The 13,141-nt window shown below is 44.4% G+C and overlaps 2 protein-coding genes across 6 annotated transcripts in view; one reads left to right on the top strand and one right to left on the bottom strand.

Moving 5' to 3' along the window:
- The window catches only part of LOC138974160 (uncharacterized), a 318,701-nt gene that overhangs the window by 77,857 nt on the left and 227,703 nt on the right, over positions 1-13,141 (bottom strand). The window lies entirely within an intron of this gene.
- Positions 1-13,141, top strand: part of LOC138974156 (uncharacterized) — a 73,553-nt gene that overhangs the window by 57,518 nt on the left and 2,894 nt on the right. For 3 of the 5 annotated variants that reach the window (XM_070346854.1, XM_070346856.1, XM_070346857.1), the window contains exons 5-6: positions 6,282-6,317; positions 11,620-11,787. In XM_070346854.1, the coding sequence (XP_070202955.1) occupies positions 6,282-6,317; positions 11,620-11,787 (204 nt within the window). Of the gene's footprint in view, positions 1-1,164; positions 1,451-6,281; positions 6,318-11,619; positions 11,788-13,141 lie in introns of all 5 variants that reach the window. The other 2 variants (XM_070346859.1, XM_070346855.1) reach the window with 1 other exon arrangement.

The following is a 13,141-nucleotide window of genomic DNA, read 5'->3' as shown; positions in this document are numbered from 1 at the left end:
AGCCAAACCAACAATTTGTTTCAGCAACTTTACACGTATTTGGCAAGTAGATGAACATTTCTACTCACCAGTTACATGTTTCTACTTGCCAATGGGAGTCAAATACTCGCCACTTTCCGGGCTGTATGGCCACATTTACTTAGCTCAAAAATAGTTCTCAACAGCAATGTTCTACTTGTGAGCCACCACCTGCCAAATTCAGACAGCAAAATTGGAGACCAATCAAGTCTACTCAGTGTCACGAACTGAAACCTCTGCTGAACAATCCTTCACATTGCGGTCAATGCGCATGCGCCAATCTTGGACTTAAAAAATGCGACCCTTTGACCGAACGAACCTAGGATTAGGATTAGGGATAGGGTTAGGGTTAGGTTGTTCACGACCTGATTAATCTCCCCATGTTAGCGCATGCGCATTGACCGCAATGAGAAGGATTGTTCAGGCAGAGTTTTCAGTTCGTGACACCGGCAATGAGCAACCCATCAAAACACTATTGGGTACCTTCTTACATTAGCTCTACTGAATGTAGCAGCTTTTTGATACAGACATTGACTTTGGGTCAGTGACCGGGTCGCGAGGAGGGGTGTTGTGTCAGACTCTTTGCTAACTTTGGTGCACGTGTACCCTTCAAGTACAAGAGGAGGGTGGGTTGGGGTCAGGGCTGTCATACTTTGGCTTTCAGTCTTTAATGTTGATTGACCTTACACAAAATGACTAAACAGAAGTAAATCACATTTTGGGTTACGGCAACTTTGGGCCTTTGTATCAGAGAGAACTGCTACAGTGACACAATTCCTACGCAACCAAGGTCCCCAAAACAAAAATGGGGGCAGCCTTTGCTAGGAACCAATTGAAGTAAAAAATAAAGGGACATAATTTCTGTTTTGTTGTGTTTGCCAGGGGGTTCATTACACTTTGAGCCTAAACTGAGAACCCAATGTAGTGGCCAGCATAGTCTAACTCAGTAAGTGTGTGTGTGTGTGTGGGGGGGGGGGGGGGGGCGTCCGTAACAGGCCACCTGCAATGCAGAAACAGAATCGGCATGGTCCAAGAATGTCTGTTGATGAAAGGGACTGCAGTCTGTTGAAGGGTCAAAGGGTTGTCTTTTCTCCTCATGTCATTTTCTTGCTAGTGATGACTGATAGTGTGCCGTCTCTTTTGCAGATTGAGTGGGTGTGGCAGTACCAGCAAATAGATCCCAATTTCCCAAGTGGATTTGAAAACTGGCAGGACTACAGTATTATTGGTGACCCTACAACGGACATTGTCACGGGCTCGCTAGGGGCATCCACCAGTAATTGCTACAAACGTCAGTCCAGTACTCTGACACGATATCTGACTTTGGAGGATACAAACAGACAGTACCGCTGTTACGTCAACAATCGTGACGTCACCAGTCAGGGTGTGGACCATGCACAAATGGTCGATGTTGGCACTGTGACAGAATCGGGTAATGATTTATTGCAGTACAGTGGAACCCCTTTTTAAGACCTCTAATATTATGAGAGTATCAGGTCTTAAAATGGAGGAAGTCTTAAAATGATTGACAGAGGTTATGAAGAAAAAGATTGAAAAAGACAAGGTCTTGACAGGGAGGAGGTCTTACAATGATTGACAGAGGTTATGAAGAAAAAGATTCAAAAAGACAAGGTCTTGACAGGGAGGGAGTCTTACAATGATTGACAGAGGTTATGAAGAAAAAGATTCAAAGAGACAAGGTCTTGACAAGAAGGAGGTCTTACAAGGGGAGTACCTCTGTACTCAAAATAATCTGAGAAAATCAGGACTTAAATAAAAAGGAGGGAGTCATAAATTCGGGGGAAAATTTGCATAGGTAAGCAACAGAACATTTGAAAAACTAAGGTCTTAAATTGGGGGGGGGGGGGTCTTTAAAGGGAGGTCCCATTGTGGTACTACATGGTTCAGCCTGGGAGAAAGAGACTAGGGGTCAATTCACCAAACACAACAAGGGAGGTCTCACTGTCATGATACAGGGTTCAGCCTGGGAGAAAGAGACTAGGGGTCAATTCACCAAACACAACAAGGGAGGTCTCAGTGTCATGCTACAGGGTTCAGCCTGGGAGAAAGAGACTAGGGGTCAATTCACCAAACACAACAAGGGAGGTCTCACTGTAAGGCTACAGGGTTCAGCCTGGGAGAAAAAGACTAGGGGTCAATTCACCAAACACAACAAGGGAGGTCTCAGTGTCATGCTACAGGGTTCAGCCTGGGAGAAAGAGACTAGGGGTCAATTCACCAAACACAACAAGGGAGGTCTCACTGTCATGCTACAGGGTTCAGCCTGGGAGAAAGAGACTAGGGGTCAATTCACCAAACACAACAAGGGAGGTCTCACTGTAAGGCTACAGGGTTCAGCCTGGGAGAAAGAGACTAGGGGTCAATTCACCAAACACAACAAGGGAGGTCTCACTGTCATGCTACAGGGTTCAGCCTGGGAGAAAGAGACTAGGGGTCAATTCACCAAACACAACAAGGGAGGTCTCACTGTAATACTACAGGGTTCAGCCTGGGAGAAAGAGACTAGGGGTCAATTCACCAAACACAACAAGGGAGGTCTCACTGTAATACTACAGGGTTCAGCCTGGGAGAAAGAGACTAGGGGTCAATTCACCAAACACAACAAGGGAGGTCTCACTGTCATGCTACAGGGTTCAGCCTGGGAGAAAGAGACTAGGGGTCAATTCACCAAACACAACAAGGGAGGTCTCACTGTAATGCTACAGGGTTCAGCCTGGGAGAAAGAGACTAGGGGTCAATTCACCAAACACAACAAGGGAGGTCTCACTGTAATGCTACAGGGTTCAGCCTGGGAGAAAGAGACTAGGGGTCAATTCACCAAACACAACAAGGGAGGTCTCACTGTCATGATACAGGGTTCAGCCTGGGAGAAAGAGACTAGGGGTCAATTCACCAAACACAACAAGGGAGGTCTCACTGTAATGCTACAGGGTTCAGACTGGGAGAAAGAGACTAGGGGTCAATTCACCAAACACAACAAGGGAGGTCTCACTGTCATGCTACAGGGTTCAGCCTGGGAGAAAGAGACTAGGGGTCAATTCACCAAACACAACAAGGGAGGTCTCACTGTCATGCTACAGGGTTCAGCCTGGGAGAAAGAGACTAGGGGTCAATTCACCAAACACAACAAGGGAGGTCTCACTGTAATGCTACAGGGTTCAGCCTGGGAGAAAGAGACTAGGGGTCAATTCACCAAACACAACAAGGGAGGTCTCACTGTCATGCTACAGGGTTCAGCCTGGGAGAAAGAGACTAGGGGTCAATTCACCAAACACAACAAGGGAGGTCTCACTGTCATGATACAGGGTTCAGCCTGGGAGAAAGAGACTAGGGGTCAATTCACCAAACACAACAAGGGAGGTCTCACTGTAATACTACAGGGTTCAGCCTGGGAGAAAGAGACTAGGGGTCAATTCACCAAACACAACAAGGGAGGTCTCACTGTAATGCTACAGGGTTCAGCCTGGGAGAAAGAGACTAGGGGTCAATTCACCAAACACAACAAGGGAGGTCTCACTGTCATGCTACAGGGTTCAGCCTGGGAGAAAGAGACTAGGGGTCAATTCACCAAACACAACAAGGGAGGTCTCACTGTAATGCTACAGGGTTCAGCCTGGGAGAAAGAGACTAGGGGTCAATTCACCAAACACAACAAGGGAGGTCTCACTGTAATGCTACAGGGTTCAGCCTGGGAGAAAGAGACTAGGGGTCAATTCACCAAACACAACAAGGGAGGTCTCAGTGTCATGCTACAGGGTTCAGACTGGGAGAAAGAGACTAGGGGTCAATTCACCAAACACAACAAGGGAGGTCTCAGAGTCATGATACAGGGTTCAGTCTGGGAGAAAGAGACTAGGGGTCAATTCACCAAACACAACAAGGGAGGTCTCACTGTAATGCTACAGGGTTCAGCCTGGGAGAAAGAGACTAGGGGTCAATTCACCAAACACAACAAGGGAGGTCTCACTGTCATGCTACAGGGTTCAGCCTGGGAGAAAGAGACTAGGGGTCAATTCACCAAACACAACAAGGGAGGTCTCACTGTCATGCTACAGGGTTCAGCCTGGGAGAAAGAGACTAGGGGTCAATTCACCAAACACAACAAGGGAGGTCTCACTGTAATGCTACAGGGTTCAGCCTGGGAGAAAGAGACTAGGGGTCAATTCACCAAACACAACAAGGGAGGTCTCACTGTAATGCTACAGGGTTCAGCCTGGGAGAAAGAGACTAGGGGTCAATTCACCAAACACAACAAGGGAGGTCTCACTGTAATGCTACAGGGTTCAGCCTGGGAGAAAGAGACTAGGGGTCAATTCACCAAACACAACAAGGGAGGTCCCACTGTAATGCTACAGGGTTCAGCCTGGGAGAAAGAGACTAGGGGTCAATTCACCAAACACAACAAGGGAGGTCTCACTGTCATGCTACAGGGTTCAGCCTGGGAGAAAGAGACTAGGGGTCAATTCACCAAACACAACAAGGGAGGTCTCACTGTAATGCTACAGGGTTCAGCCTGGGAGAAAGAGACTAGGGGTCAATTCACCAAACACAACAAGGGAGGTCTCACTGTCATGCTACAGGGTTCAGCCTGGGAGAAAGAGACTAGGGGTCAATTCACCAAACACAACAAGGGAGGTCCCACGGTAATGCTACAGGGTTCAGCCTGGGAGAAAGAGACTAGGGGTCAATTCACCAAACACAACAAGGGAGGTCTCACTGTCATGCTACAGGGTTCAGCCTGGGAGAAAGAGACTAGGGGTCAATTCACCAAACACAACAAGGCAGGTCTCACTGTAATGCTACAGGGTTCAGCCTGGGAGAAAAAGACTAGGGGTCAATTCACCAAACACAACAAGGGAGGTCTCACTGTAATGCTACAGGGTTCAGCCTGGGAGAAAGAGACTAGGGGTCAATTCACCAAACACAACAAGGGAGGTCCCACTGTAATGCTACAGGGTTCAGCCTGGGAGAAAGAGACTAGGGGTCAATTCACCAAACACAACAAGGGAGGTCTCACTGTAATGCTACTGGGTTCAGCCTGGGAGAAAGAGACTAGGGGTCAATTCACCAAACACAACAAGGGAGGTCTCACTGTAATGCTACAGGGTTCAGCCTGGGAGAAAGAGACTAGGGGTCAATTCACCAAACACAACAAGGGAGGTCTCACTGTCATGCTACAGGGTTCAGCCTGGGAGAAAGAGACTAGGGGTCAATTCACCAAACACAACAAGGGAGGTCTCACTGTAATGCTACAGGGTTCAGCCTGGGAGAAAGAGACTAGGGGTCAATTCACCAAACACAACAAGGGAGGTCTCACTGGCATGCTACAGGGTTCAGCCTGGGAGAAAGAGACTAGGGGTCAATTCACCAAACACAACAAGGGAGGTCTCACTGTCATGCTACAGGGTTCAGCCTGGGAGAAAGAGACTAGGGGTCAATTCACCAAACACAACAAGGGAGGTCTCACTGTAATGCTACAGGGTTCAGCCTGGGAGAAAGAGACTAGGGGTCAATTCACCAAACACAACAAGGGAGGTCTCACTGTCATGCTACAGGGTTCAGCCTGGGAGAAAGAGACTAGGGGTCAATTCACCAAACACAACAAGGGAGGTCTCACTGTCATGCTACAGGGTTCAGCCTGGGAGAAAGAGACTAGGGGTCAATTCACCAAACACAACAAGGGAGGTCTCAGTGTCATGCTACAGGGTTCAGACTGGGAGAAAGAGACTAGGGGTCAATTCACCAAACACAACAAGGGAGGTCTCAGTGTCATGCTACAGGGTTCAGCCTGGGAGAAAGAGACTAGGGGTCAATTCACCAAACACAACAAGGGAGGTCTCACTGTAATGCTACAGGGTTCAGCCTGGGAGAAAAAGACTAGGGGTCAATTCACCAAACACAACAAGGGTTGGGATGAAAAAAATAATGCTGGTCGGGAAATCAACAACCTAGAATTGTGTTTATTCTTTTGTTTTTCTGTGTGTATGTGTGGGGCATGTACATACAGTATTTGCATAGATCTGGTTCTGTTTGTCGGTCTGGGGGATTTAACTCGGTGACAGTCAATATGTTCAGGTGTGAGAGAAAACTATAGGCATTGAGTGACCAAGGGTAAAACATTGTTCCAGGTGTGATCTTAAATGGCACATGACATGGGAGAATTGTGAACGTTAATATGCTTTATCACGAGAAAAAAGATATCACATTTGAATACCGTTTTAATAACCTTTTTTTGTGTGCAGGTGTTGCCCCCATAACCCCAGGCCCTTCTACTAGTGGTGAGTGTTTCCTGTGTGTGTGAGCTTCTGTGAATATTTTGCTATTTGCGCCTTTTTTTTTTAAAGCAATTCTGTGCATCAGTGAATTTTTTGCCTTGGTAATTTGGCATGGCTAGTCAGGTAATTTGCTAAATTGGACTCTTTTAAAAACGTTCTGTGCAAGACATAATTTGGAATGGAAGCTGGTCAATCTTTGGTCAGCGAGAGGTAAGATTTTGTAGGGATTGGTTGAGTACCAGGTTGAGTACCAGATTCATGTACAGTCAAAAAGACAAGGTCTTGACAGGGAGGAGGTCTTACAATGATTTACAGAGGATATGAAGAAAAACATTCAAAAAGACAACCTGAGAAATAAATTTCCGCCGAACGTGGGGACGAACTCACGCTGAGGTTACAAAGAAAAACATTCAAAAAGACAAGGTCTTGACAGGGAGGAGGTCTTAAAATGATTTACAGAGGTTATGAAGAAAAACATTCAAAAAGACAAGGTCTTGACAGGGAGAAGGTATTAAAATGATTTAAAGAGGTTATGAAGAAAAACATTTAAAAAGACAAGGTCTTGACAGGGAGAAGGTATTAAAATGATTTACAGAGGTTATAAAAAAACATTCAAAAAGACAAGGTCTTGACAGGGAGGGGGTCTTACAATGATTGACAGAGGTTATGAAGACAAACATTCAAAGAGACACGGTCTTGACAGGGAGGAGGTCTTACAATGATTGACAGAGGTTATAAAGAAAAACATTGCAAAAGACAAGGTCTTGACAGGGAGGAGGTCTTACAATGATTGACAGAGGTTATGAAGACAAACATTCAAAGAGACACGGTCTTGACAGGGAGGAGGTCTTACAATGATTGACAGAGGTTATAAAGAAAAACATTCAAAAAGACAAGGTCTTGACAGGGAGGAGGTCTTACAATGATTTACAGAGGTTATAAAGACAAACATTCAAAGAGACAAGGTCTTGACAGGGAGGAGGTCTTACGCCTCGATCTGATATGATTTCAGCTTTCTCGACATTGGCACTGATAAATCTGGATATCGCAGTCAAATCTAACGATAACTAATAATATCACGCCACATCTAACGATAACTACTATTAGTGATTAAAAGTCCAGTTATGGAAGGGTTCAAGTCGCCGTTTGGGTAATCTTTCCTACTCCATGTTTACTCTGTCTTTGTTTCCCCCTGTTCTACTTTGTGTGATTCTGACAGCAGGAAACATTGCAAGCATTTATTGCTAGACGACAGATTAGAGTAGAGTAGCACGGGGTTAAACGCCCAGGCGAGGTCAAACGCCCACCACCGATATTTCGGAGATGACATGACCGAGCGCGTCACTTCCTGCTTTTCTGACTTCGTTTACTTAGATTCGCATAGGCTACACTGTGTCTGCTAACGTTTTACTCAACTCAACTCAACTCAACTCAAATTTTATTGGCTTCAATTTTCATAGAAGAATTTGTCTTGCGCTTGGGAGAAAATAAGAGTATAACATATAAAAACAGCATTCATTGGACAGCTGCTAGCAAATAGGGACTCAAAGGAGTTTGTATAACAGAAGGTTTCCCTGTTTAAAGGTATTCAATAAACATGTGCTACGTGTACCTGTGCTTGGACTACTCTGCTATTTATGCCAAATGTTTTTATAGTATCAATTGATTACAGTAACACTGGTGTTATTTATGTTTTCCAATGGAATGGTTGCTTGTGAATAGTGCATTCCATATGAATGTTTTTGAAGAGTGGACATTTGTTTTTGAATCTATTTCTTTAATTGACAATTTGGTGAATGGTTGTGGAGGGTGAGGCGACATTTTCGTTCAGGATGTTTTGCTATTTTTCATGCTTCAAATGGCGACTGCTCCAATACAATATTTTTGATTTGATTTGATCAAACTCGACGCACAAATTCTCCACACATTTCGTTGCCTTTAATTTTGTTTTAGTCTTAGAATCAACATGAAAGTACAATGGAATCGAAGTGAATGTTCAATGTTAAAACATTTAGTGGCTGTATCTCAAAATGATGATTACAAAATGTACTAATTGTTGTACAATGTACGTGATTCACTTGCCAATATAGCAATGTCTGTATGTAGGGCAATTACATGCCCTTAACCTTTGCCGGATGCCGCTTTTGACTACACACTCCCGACGATGCGGGTTTGTCTGAACCCATACATTTGAAAGAGGGTTTTTACCGTTTATTCCTCTAACGACGATGCGGGTTTGTCTGAACCCATACATTTGAAAGAGGGTTTTTACCGTTTATTTCTCTAACGACGGGGTGGGTTCAGGGAAACCCACAGCGCTACTTCAGTGGTTGCATCGAGTTTCTCCCTTCACCGACCTCTTGCAGGGGAGGGAGAGGGGGAGGGAGAGGGGGAGGGAGAGGGGGAGGGAGAGGGGGAGGGAGAGGGGGAGGGAGAGGGGGAGGGAGAGACTGAGAGAGACTGAGAGACTAAGAAAGAGAGAGAGAGAGAGAGAGAGAGAGACTAAGAAAGAGAGAGAGACTAAGAAAGAGAGAGAGAGATAGAGAGAGAGACTAAGAAAGAGAGAGAGAGACTAAGAAAGAGAGAGAGAGAGAGACTAAGAAAGAGAGAGAGAGTCTAAGAAAGAGAGTGAGAGACTAAGAAAGAGAGAGAGAGAGACTAAAAAAGAGAGAGAGAGACTAAGAAAGAGAGAGAGAGAGAATAAGAGAGAGAAAGAGAGACTAAGAAAGAGAGAGACTAAGAGAGAGAGAGAGAGAGAGAGACTAAGAAAGAGAGAGAGACTAAGAGAGAGAGAGAGAAAGACTAAGAAAGAGAGAGAGAGAGAGACTAAGAAAGAGAGAGAGAGACTAAAAAAGAGAGAGAGACCAAGAAAGAGAGAGAGAGAGAGACTAAGAGAGAGAAAGAGAGACTAAGAAAGAGAGAGAGACTAAGAGAGAGAGAGAGAGAGAGAGAGAGACTAAGAAAGAGAGAGAGAGAGACTAAGAGAGAGAGAGAGAGAGACTAAGAAAGAGAGAGAGAGACTAAGAAAGAAAGAGAGAGAGAGACTAAGAAAATGAGAGAGAGACTAAGAAAGAGAGAGAGAGAGACTAAGAAAGAGAGAGAGACTAAGAAAGAGAGAGAGAGAGACTAAGAAAGAGAGAGAGAGAGACTAAGAAAGAGAGAGAGAGAGACTAAGAAAGAGAGAGAGAGAGAGACTAAGAAAGAGAGAGAGAGACTAAGAAAGAGAGAGAGACTAAGAAAGAGCTAGAGAGAAAGAGAGAGACTAAGAAAGAGCGAGAGAGACTAAGAAAGAGAGAGAGAGACTAAGAAAGAGAGAGAGACTAAAAAAGAGAGAGAGAGACTAAGAAAGAGAGAGAGAGACTAAGAAAGAGAGAGAAAGAGAGACTAAGAAAGAGAGAGAGACTAAGAGAGAGAGAGACTAAGAAAGAGAGAGAGAGAGACTAAGAGAGAGAGAGAGACTAAGAAAGAGAGAGAGAGACTAAGAAAGAGAGAGAGAGAGACTAAGAAAGAGAGAGAGAGACTAAGAGAGAGAGAGACTAAGAAAGAGAGAGAGAGACTAAGAAAGAGAGAGAGAGACTAAGAAAGAGAGAGAGAGAGACTAAGAAAGGGAGAGAGAGAGACTAAGAAAGAGAGAGAGAGACTAAAAAAGAGAGAGACTAAGAAAGAGATAGAGAGAGACTAAGAGAGAGAAAGAGAGACTAAGAAAGAGAGAGAGACTAAGAGAGACTAAGAAAGAGAGAGAGACTAAGAAAGAGAGAGAGAGAGACTAAGAGAGAGAGAGAGAAAGACTAAGAAAGAGAGAGAGAGAGAGAGACTAAGAAAGAGAGAGAGAGACTAAAAAAGAGAGAGAGAGACTAAGAAAGAGAGAGAGAGAGAGACTGAGAGAGAGAAAGAGAGACTAAGAAAGAGAGAGAGACTAAGAGAGAGAGAGAGAGAGAGAGAGAGAGACTAAGAAAGAGAGAGAGAGAGAATAAGAGAGAGAAAGAGAGACTAAGAAAGAGAGAGACTAAGAGAGAGAGAGAGAGACTAAGAAAGAGAGAGAGACTAAGAGAGAGAGAGAGAAAGACTAAGAAAGAGAGAGAGAGAGAGAGAGACTAAGAAAGAGAGAGAGAGACTAAACAAGAGAGAGAGACTAAGAAAGAGAGAGAGAGAGACTAAGAAAGAGAGAGAGAGAGAGAGAGACTAAGAAAGAGAGAGAGAGACTAAGAAAGAGAGAGAGAGAGACTAAGAAAGAGCTAGAGAGAGAGAGAGAGACTAAGAAAGAGAGAGAGAGAGACTAAGAAAGAGAGAGAGACTAAGAAAGAGAGAGAGAGAGACTAAAAAAGAGAGAGAGAGACTAAGAAAGAGAGAGAGAGAGACTAAGAAAGAGAGAGAGAAAGAGAGACTAAGAAAGAGAGAGAGACTAAGAGAGAGAGAGAGACTAAGAAAGAGAGAGAGAGACTAAGAGAGAGAGAGAGAGACTAAGAAAGAGAGAGAGAGAGACTAAGAAAAAGAGAGAGAGAGACTAAGAAAGAGAGAGAGAGACTAAGAGAGAGAGACTAAGAAAGAGAGAGAGAGACTAAGAAAGAGAGAGAGAGAGAGAGACTAAGAAAGAGAGACAGAGAGAGAGACTAAGAGAGAGAGAGACAGAGAGAGAGAGACTAAGAGAGAGAGACAGAGAGAGAGAGACAGAGAGAGAGACAGACAGAGAGAGAGACAGACAGAGAGAGAGAGAGACAGAGACAGACAGTCAGATAGACAGACAGTCAGATAGACGGATAGACGGATAGACAGACAGACAGACAGACAGACAGAGCAACTGACAACAGACATACAGACAGAGAGATACGGACAGACAAACAGAGAGACAGACAGTCTCTTGGAGACAAACAGGCAGACAGACACTGTTCCGCCGCTTTGGTAATTATGGGTGTAGCAGAACCCGCGCCGTCGGCAGAGGGATAGTTACAATCACTACTACTCTTTAAAAGTATGGGTATGTGTGAACCCGCGCCATCGGTAGTGTTTATGTAAATTATCATAATCAATTAATTCTGATGTTTTGTCATGTACACACTAAAAATTTGCAGACAGAGAGCAAATTAGGTGTGTGAGAGATACTTAAAATTTCAAAACGATACCTTTAATGGTTCCAGAGTTACAATGATTTTAGTGTGTCTCTGGGTACAGGTGAACCCAGGAAGCACGGCAAAGGTTAATTAAAGTTTTAACTAACACTAAATTAGAGACGAAACATGTCCTTGTTGTATTCCTCCCACCTTTGACTGTGCTAAGCCATTTTGATGGTGTGTTTGTTACCTACCAGTCACAACCACCACAGTTTCAACAGGGACAGACAAGTCAAAGGATGACAGGTTAAAGACTTGTGACTGCCCGGATGTTGGCGTCATCATTGGAGCTGTCGTCGCTGTTCTGATCATCATCGATGTCGTCATCCTTGCTGTCGTCATCATCGTCTTGAAAGGACGCATGAGTACGTGCTATCTTGTTCATTGTGTGTTGCCAGATTGAGGCCATCACTGTAGATGTTCTGCACATTTGAGTGTGGGTCTGTCCATGAAAGTGTGGGGCTCAAAGTCTGTGACAATATTCTCTTTAAAAAAAAAGGTATTTTCTTGATTTCTAATATGTGTCAATGTCTAATCTCATTTGTAAATTCAGAAAAAAATAACAAATAAAATAAAACAATTTGCGTGCTTGTTTAAAGTAAAAAAAAAAAACCAAGACGCGTGAAGCGAGTCAAAAACGTTCAGTCAATCTGTCGGCCTTAAACTTAAATATCAACATTTATCGCAGGAAGATCGGTCCAGTAGTTTTCTCCGAATTGCTCTACACACACACACACACACACACACGCACGCACGCACAAACACGCACGCACGCACAAACACGCACGCACGCACGCACACACACACACACACACACACACACACACACACAAACACACACACACACACACATATATATATATATATAATATACCGAGCAACAAAAGAAACGCGAATTCTCTTTAGAAATAAGTTACATTTGAAAATTGCATAAATGAAAAAACGTGACATTGAAGCGAATCGAAATAATACTGAGATGTGTTTCTAACACTGTACTTAAGGGGGGCTCACACACAGGCGGAGCAAGGGTGGAGTATGCTGCACCAGGCGGAGAGATGACGCTACTTCCGTTGCAGGAGTGGAGAAAGTGGTGTGTGCGGTGCGGAGCAAGGAATAGGACACGTTTCTATTTTTTGGCTCCGGTGCAGCGGTGCAGCCAATCAGCGCACTCATCACTTTCTCCGGAAATAATATGTGAGTTGCTTCCCTTGTTCCCCCAAGGTAACTGATCGAAAACATGGCGCCTCCGATGACCGATGAAGAGACGTTCGATTTCATCGAGCAACTGGAGTACCATGAATGTCTGTGGAATCAGGCTGTACATTTTTTTTATAATCGTTCGGCATCGAAAGAAGCCTATGGCGTGTGTGTGTGTGTGTGTGTGTGGGAGGGCAATGTGTGTGTTTGTGTGTTTGTGTGTTTGTGTGTTTGTGTGTGTGTGTGTGTGTGTTATCTTGCGCGGCGATTCAACTAGACTGTGTTTTAAAACCGTGCTCTTCTGCGTGCAAGTTTGCCGAATAACCACAAAATGGGTCACCACTTGCCAACACATTGGAGTCACTACAGTTTGCACGTGAATTTAGTGCAGCGATCTGACCGTGTTGATGTCTGTGTCAAATAACGGGCAGCGCGAGTAGAGAAACTATGTCATATCATAGGGGAATCCCCTACCGGAGCAGGATCGGAGCGTGTGTGTGAGAGGGCAGGTGGAGAGCGGAG

This window comes from Littorina saxatilis, linkage group LG8 (assembly GCF_037325665.1).
Source record: "Littorina saxatilis isolate snail1 linkage group LG8, US_GU_Lsax_2.0, whole genome shotgun sequence".
Classification (NCBI taxonomy): Eukaryota; Metazoa; Mollusca; class Gastropoda; order Littorinimorpha; family Littorinidae; genus Littorina; species Littorina saxatilis.
The sequence above is the reverse complement of the archived record's forward strand: the minus strand, read 5'-3'. Positions and strand labels throughout refer to the sequence as shown.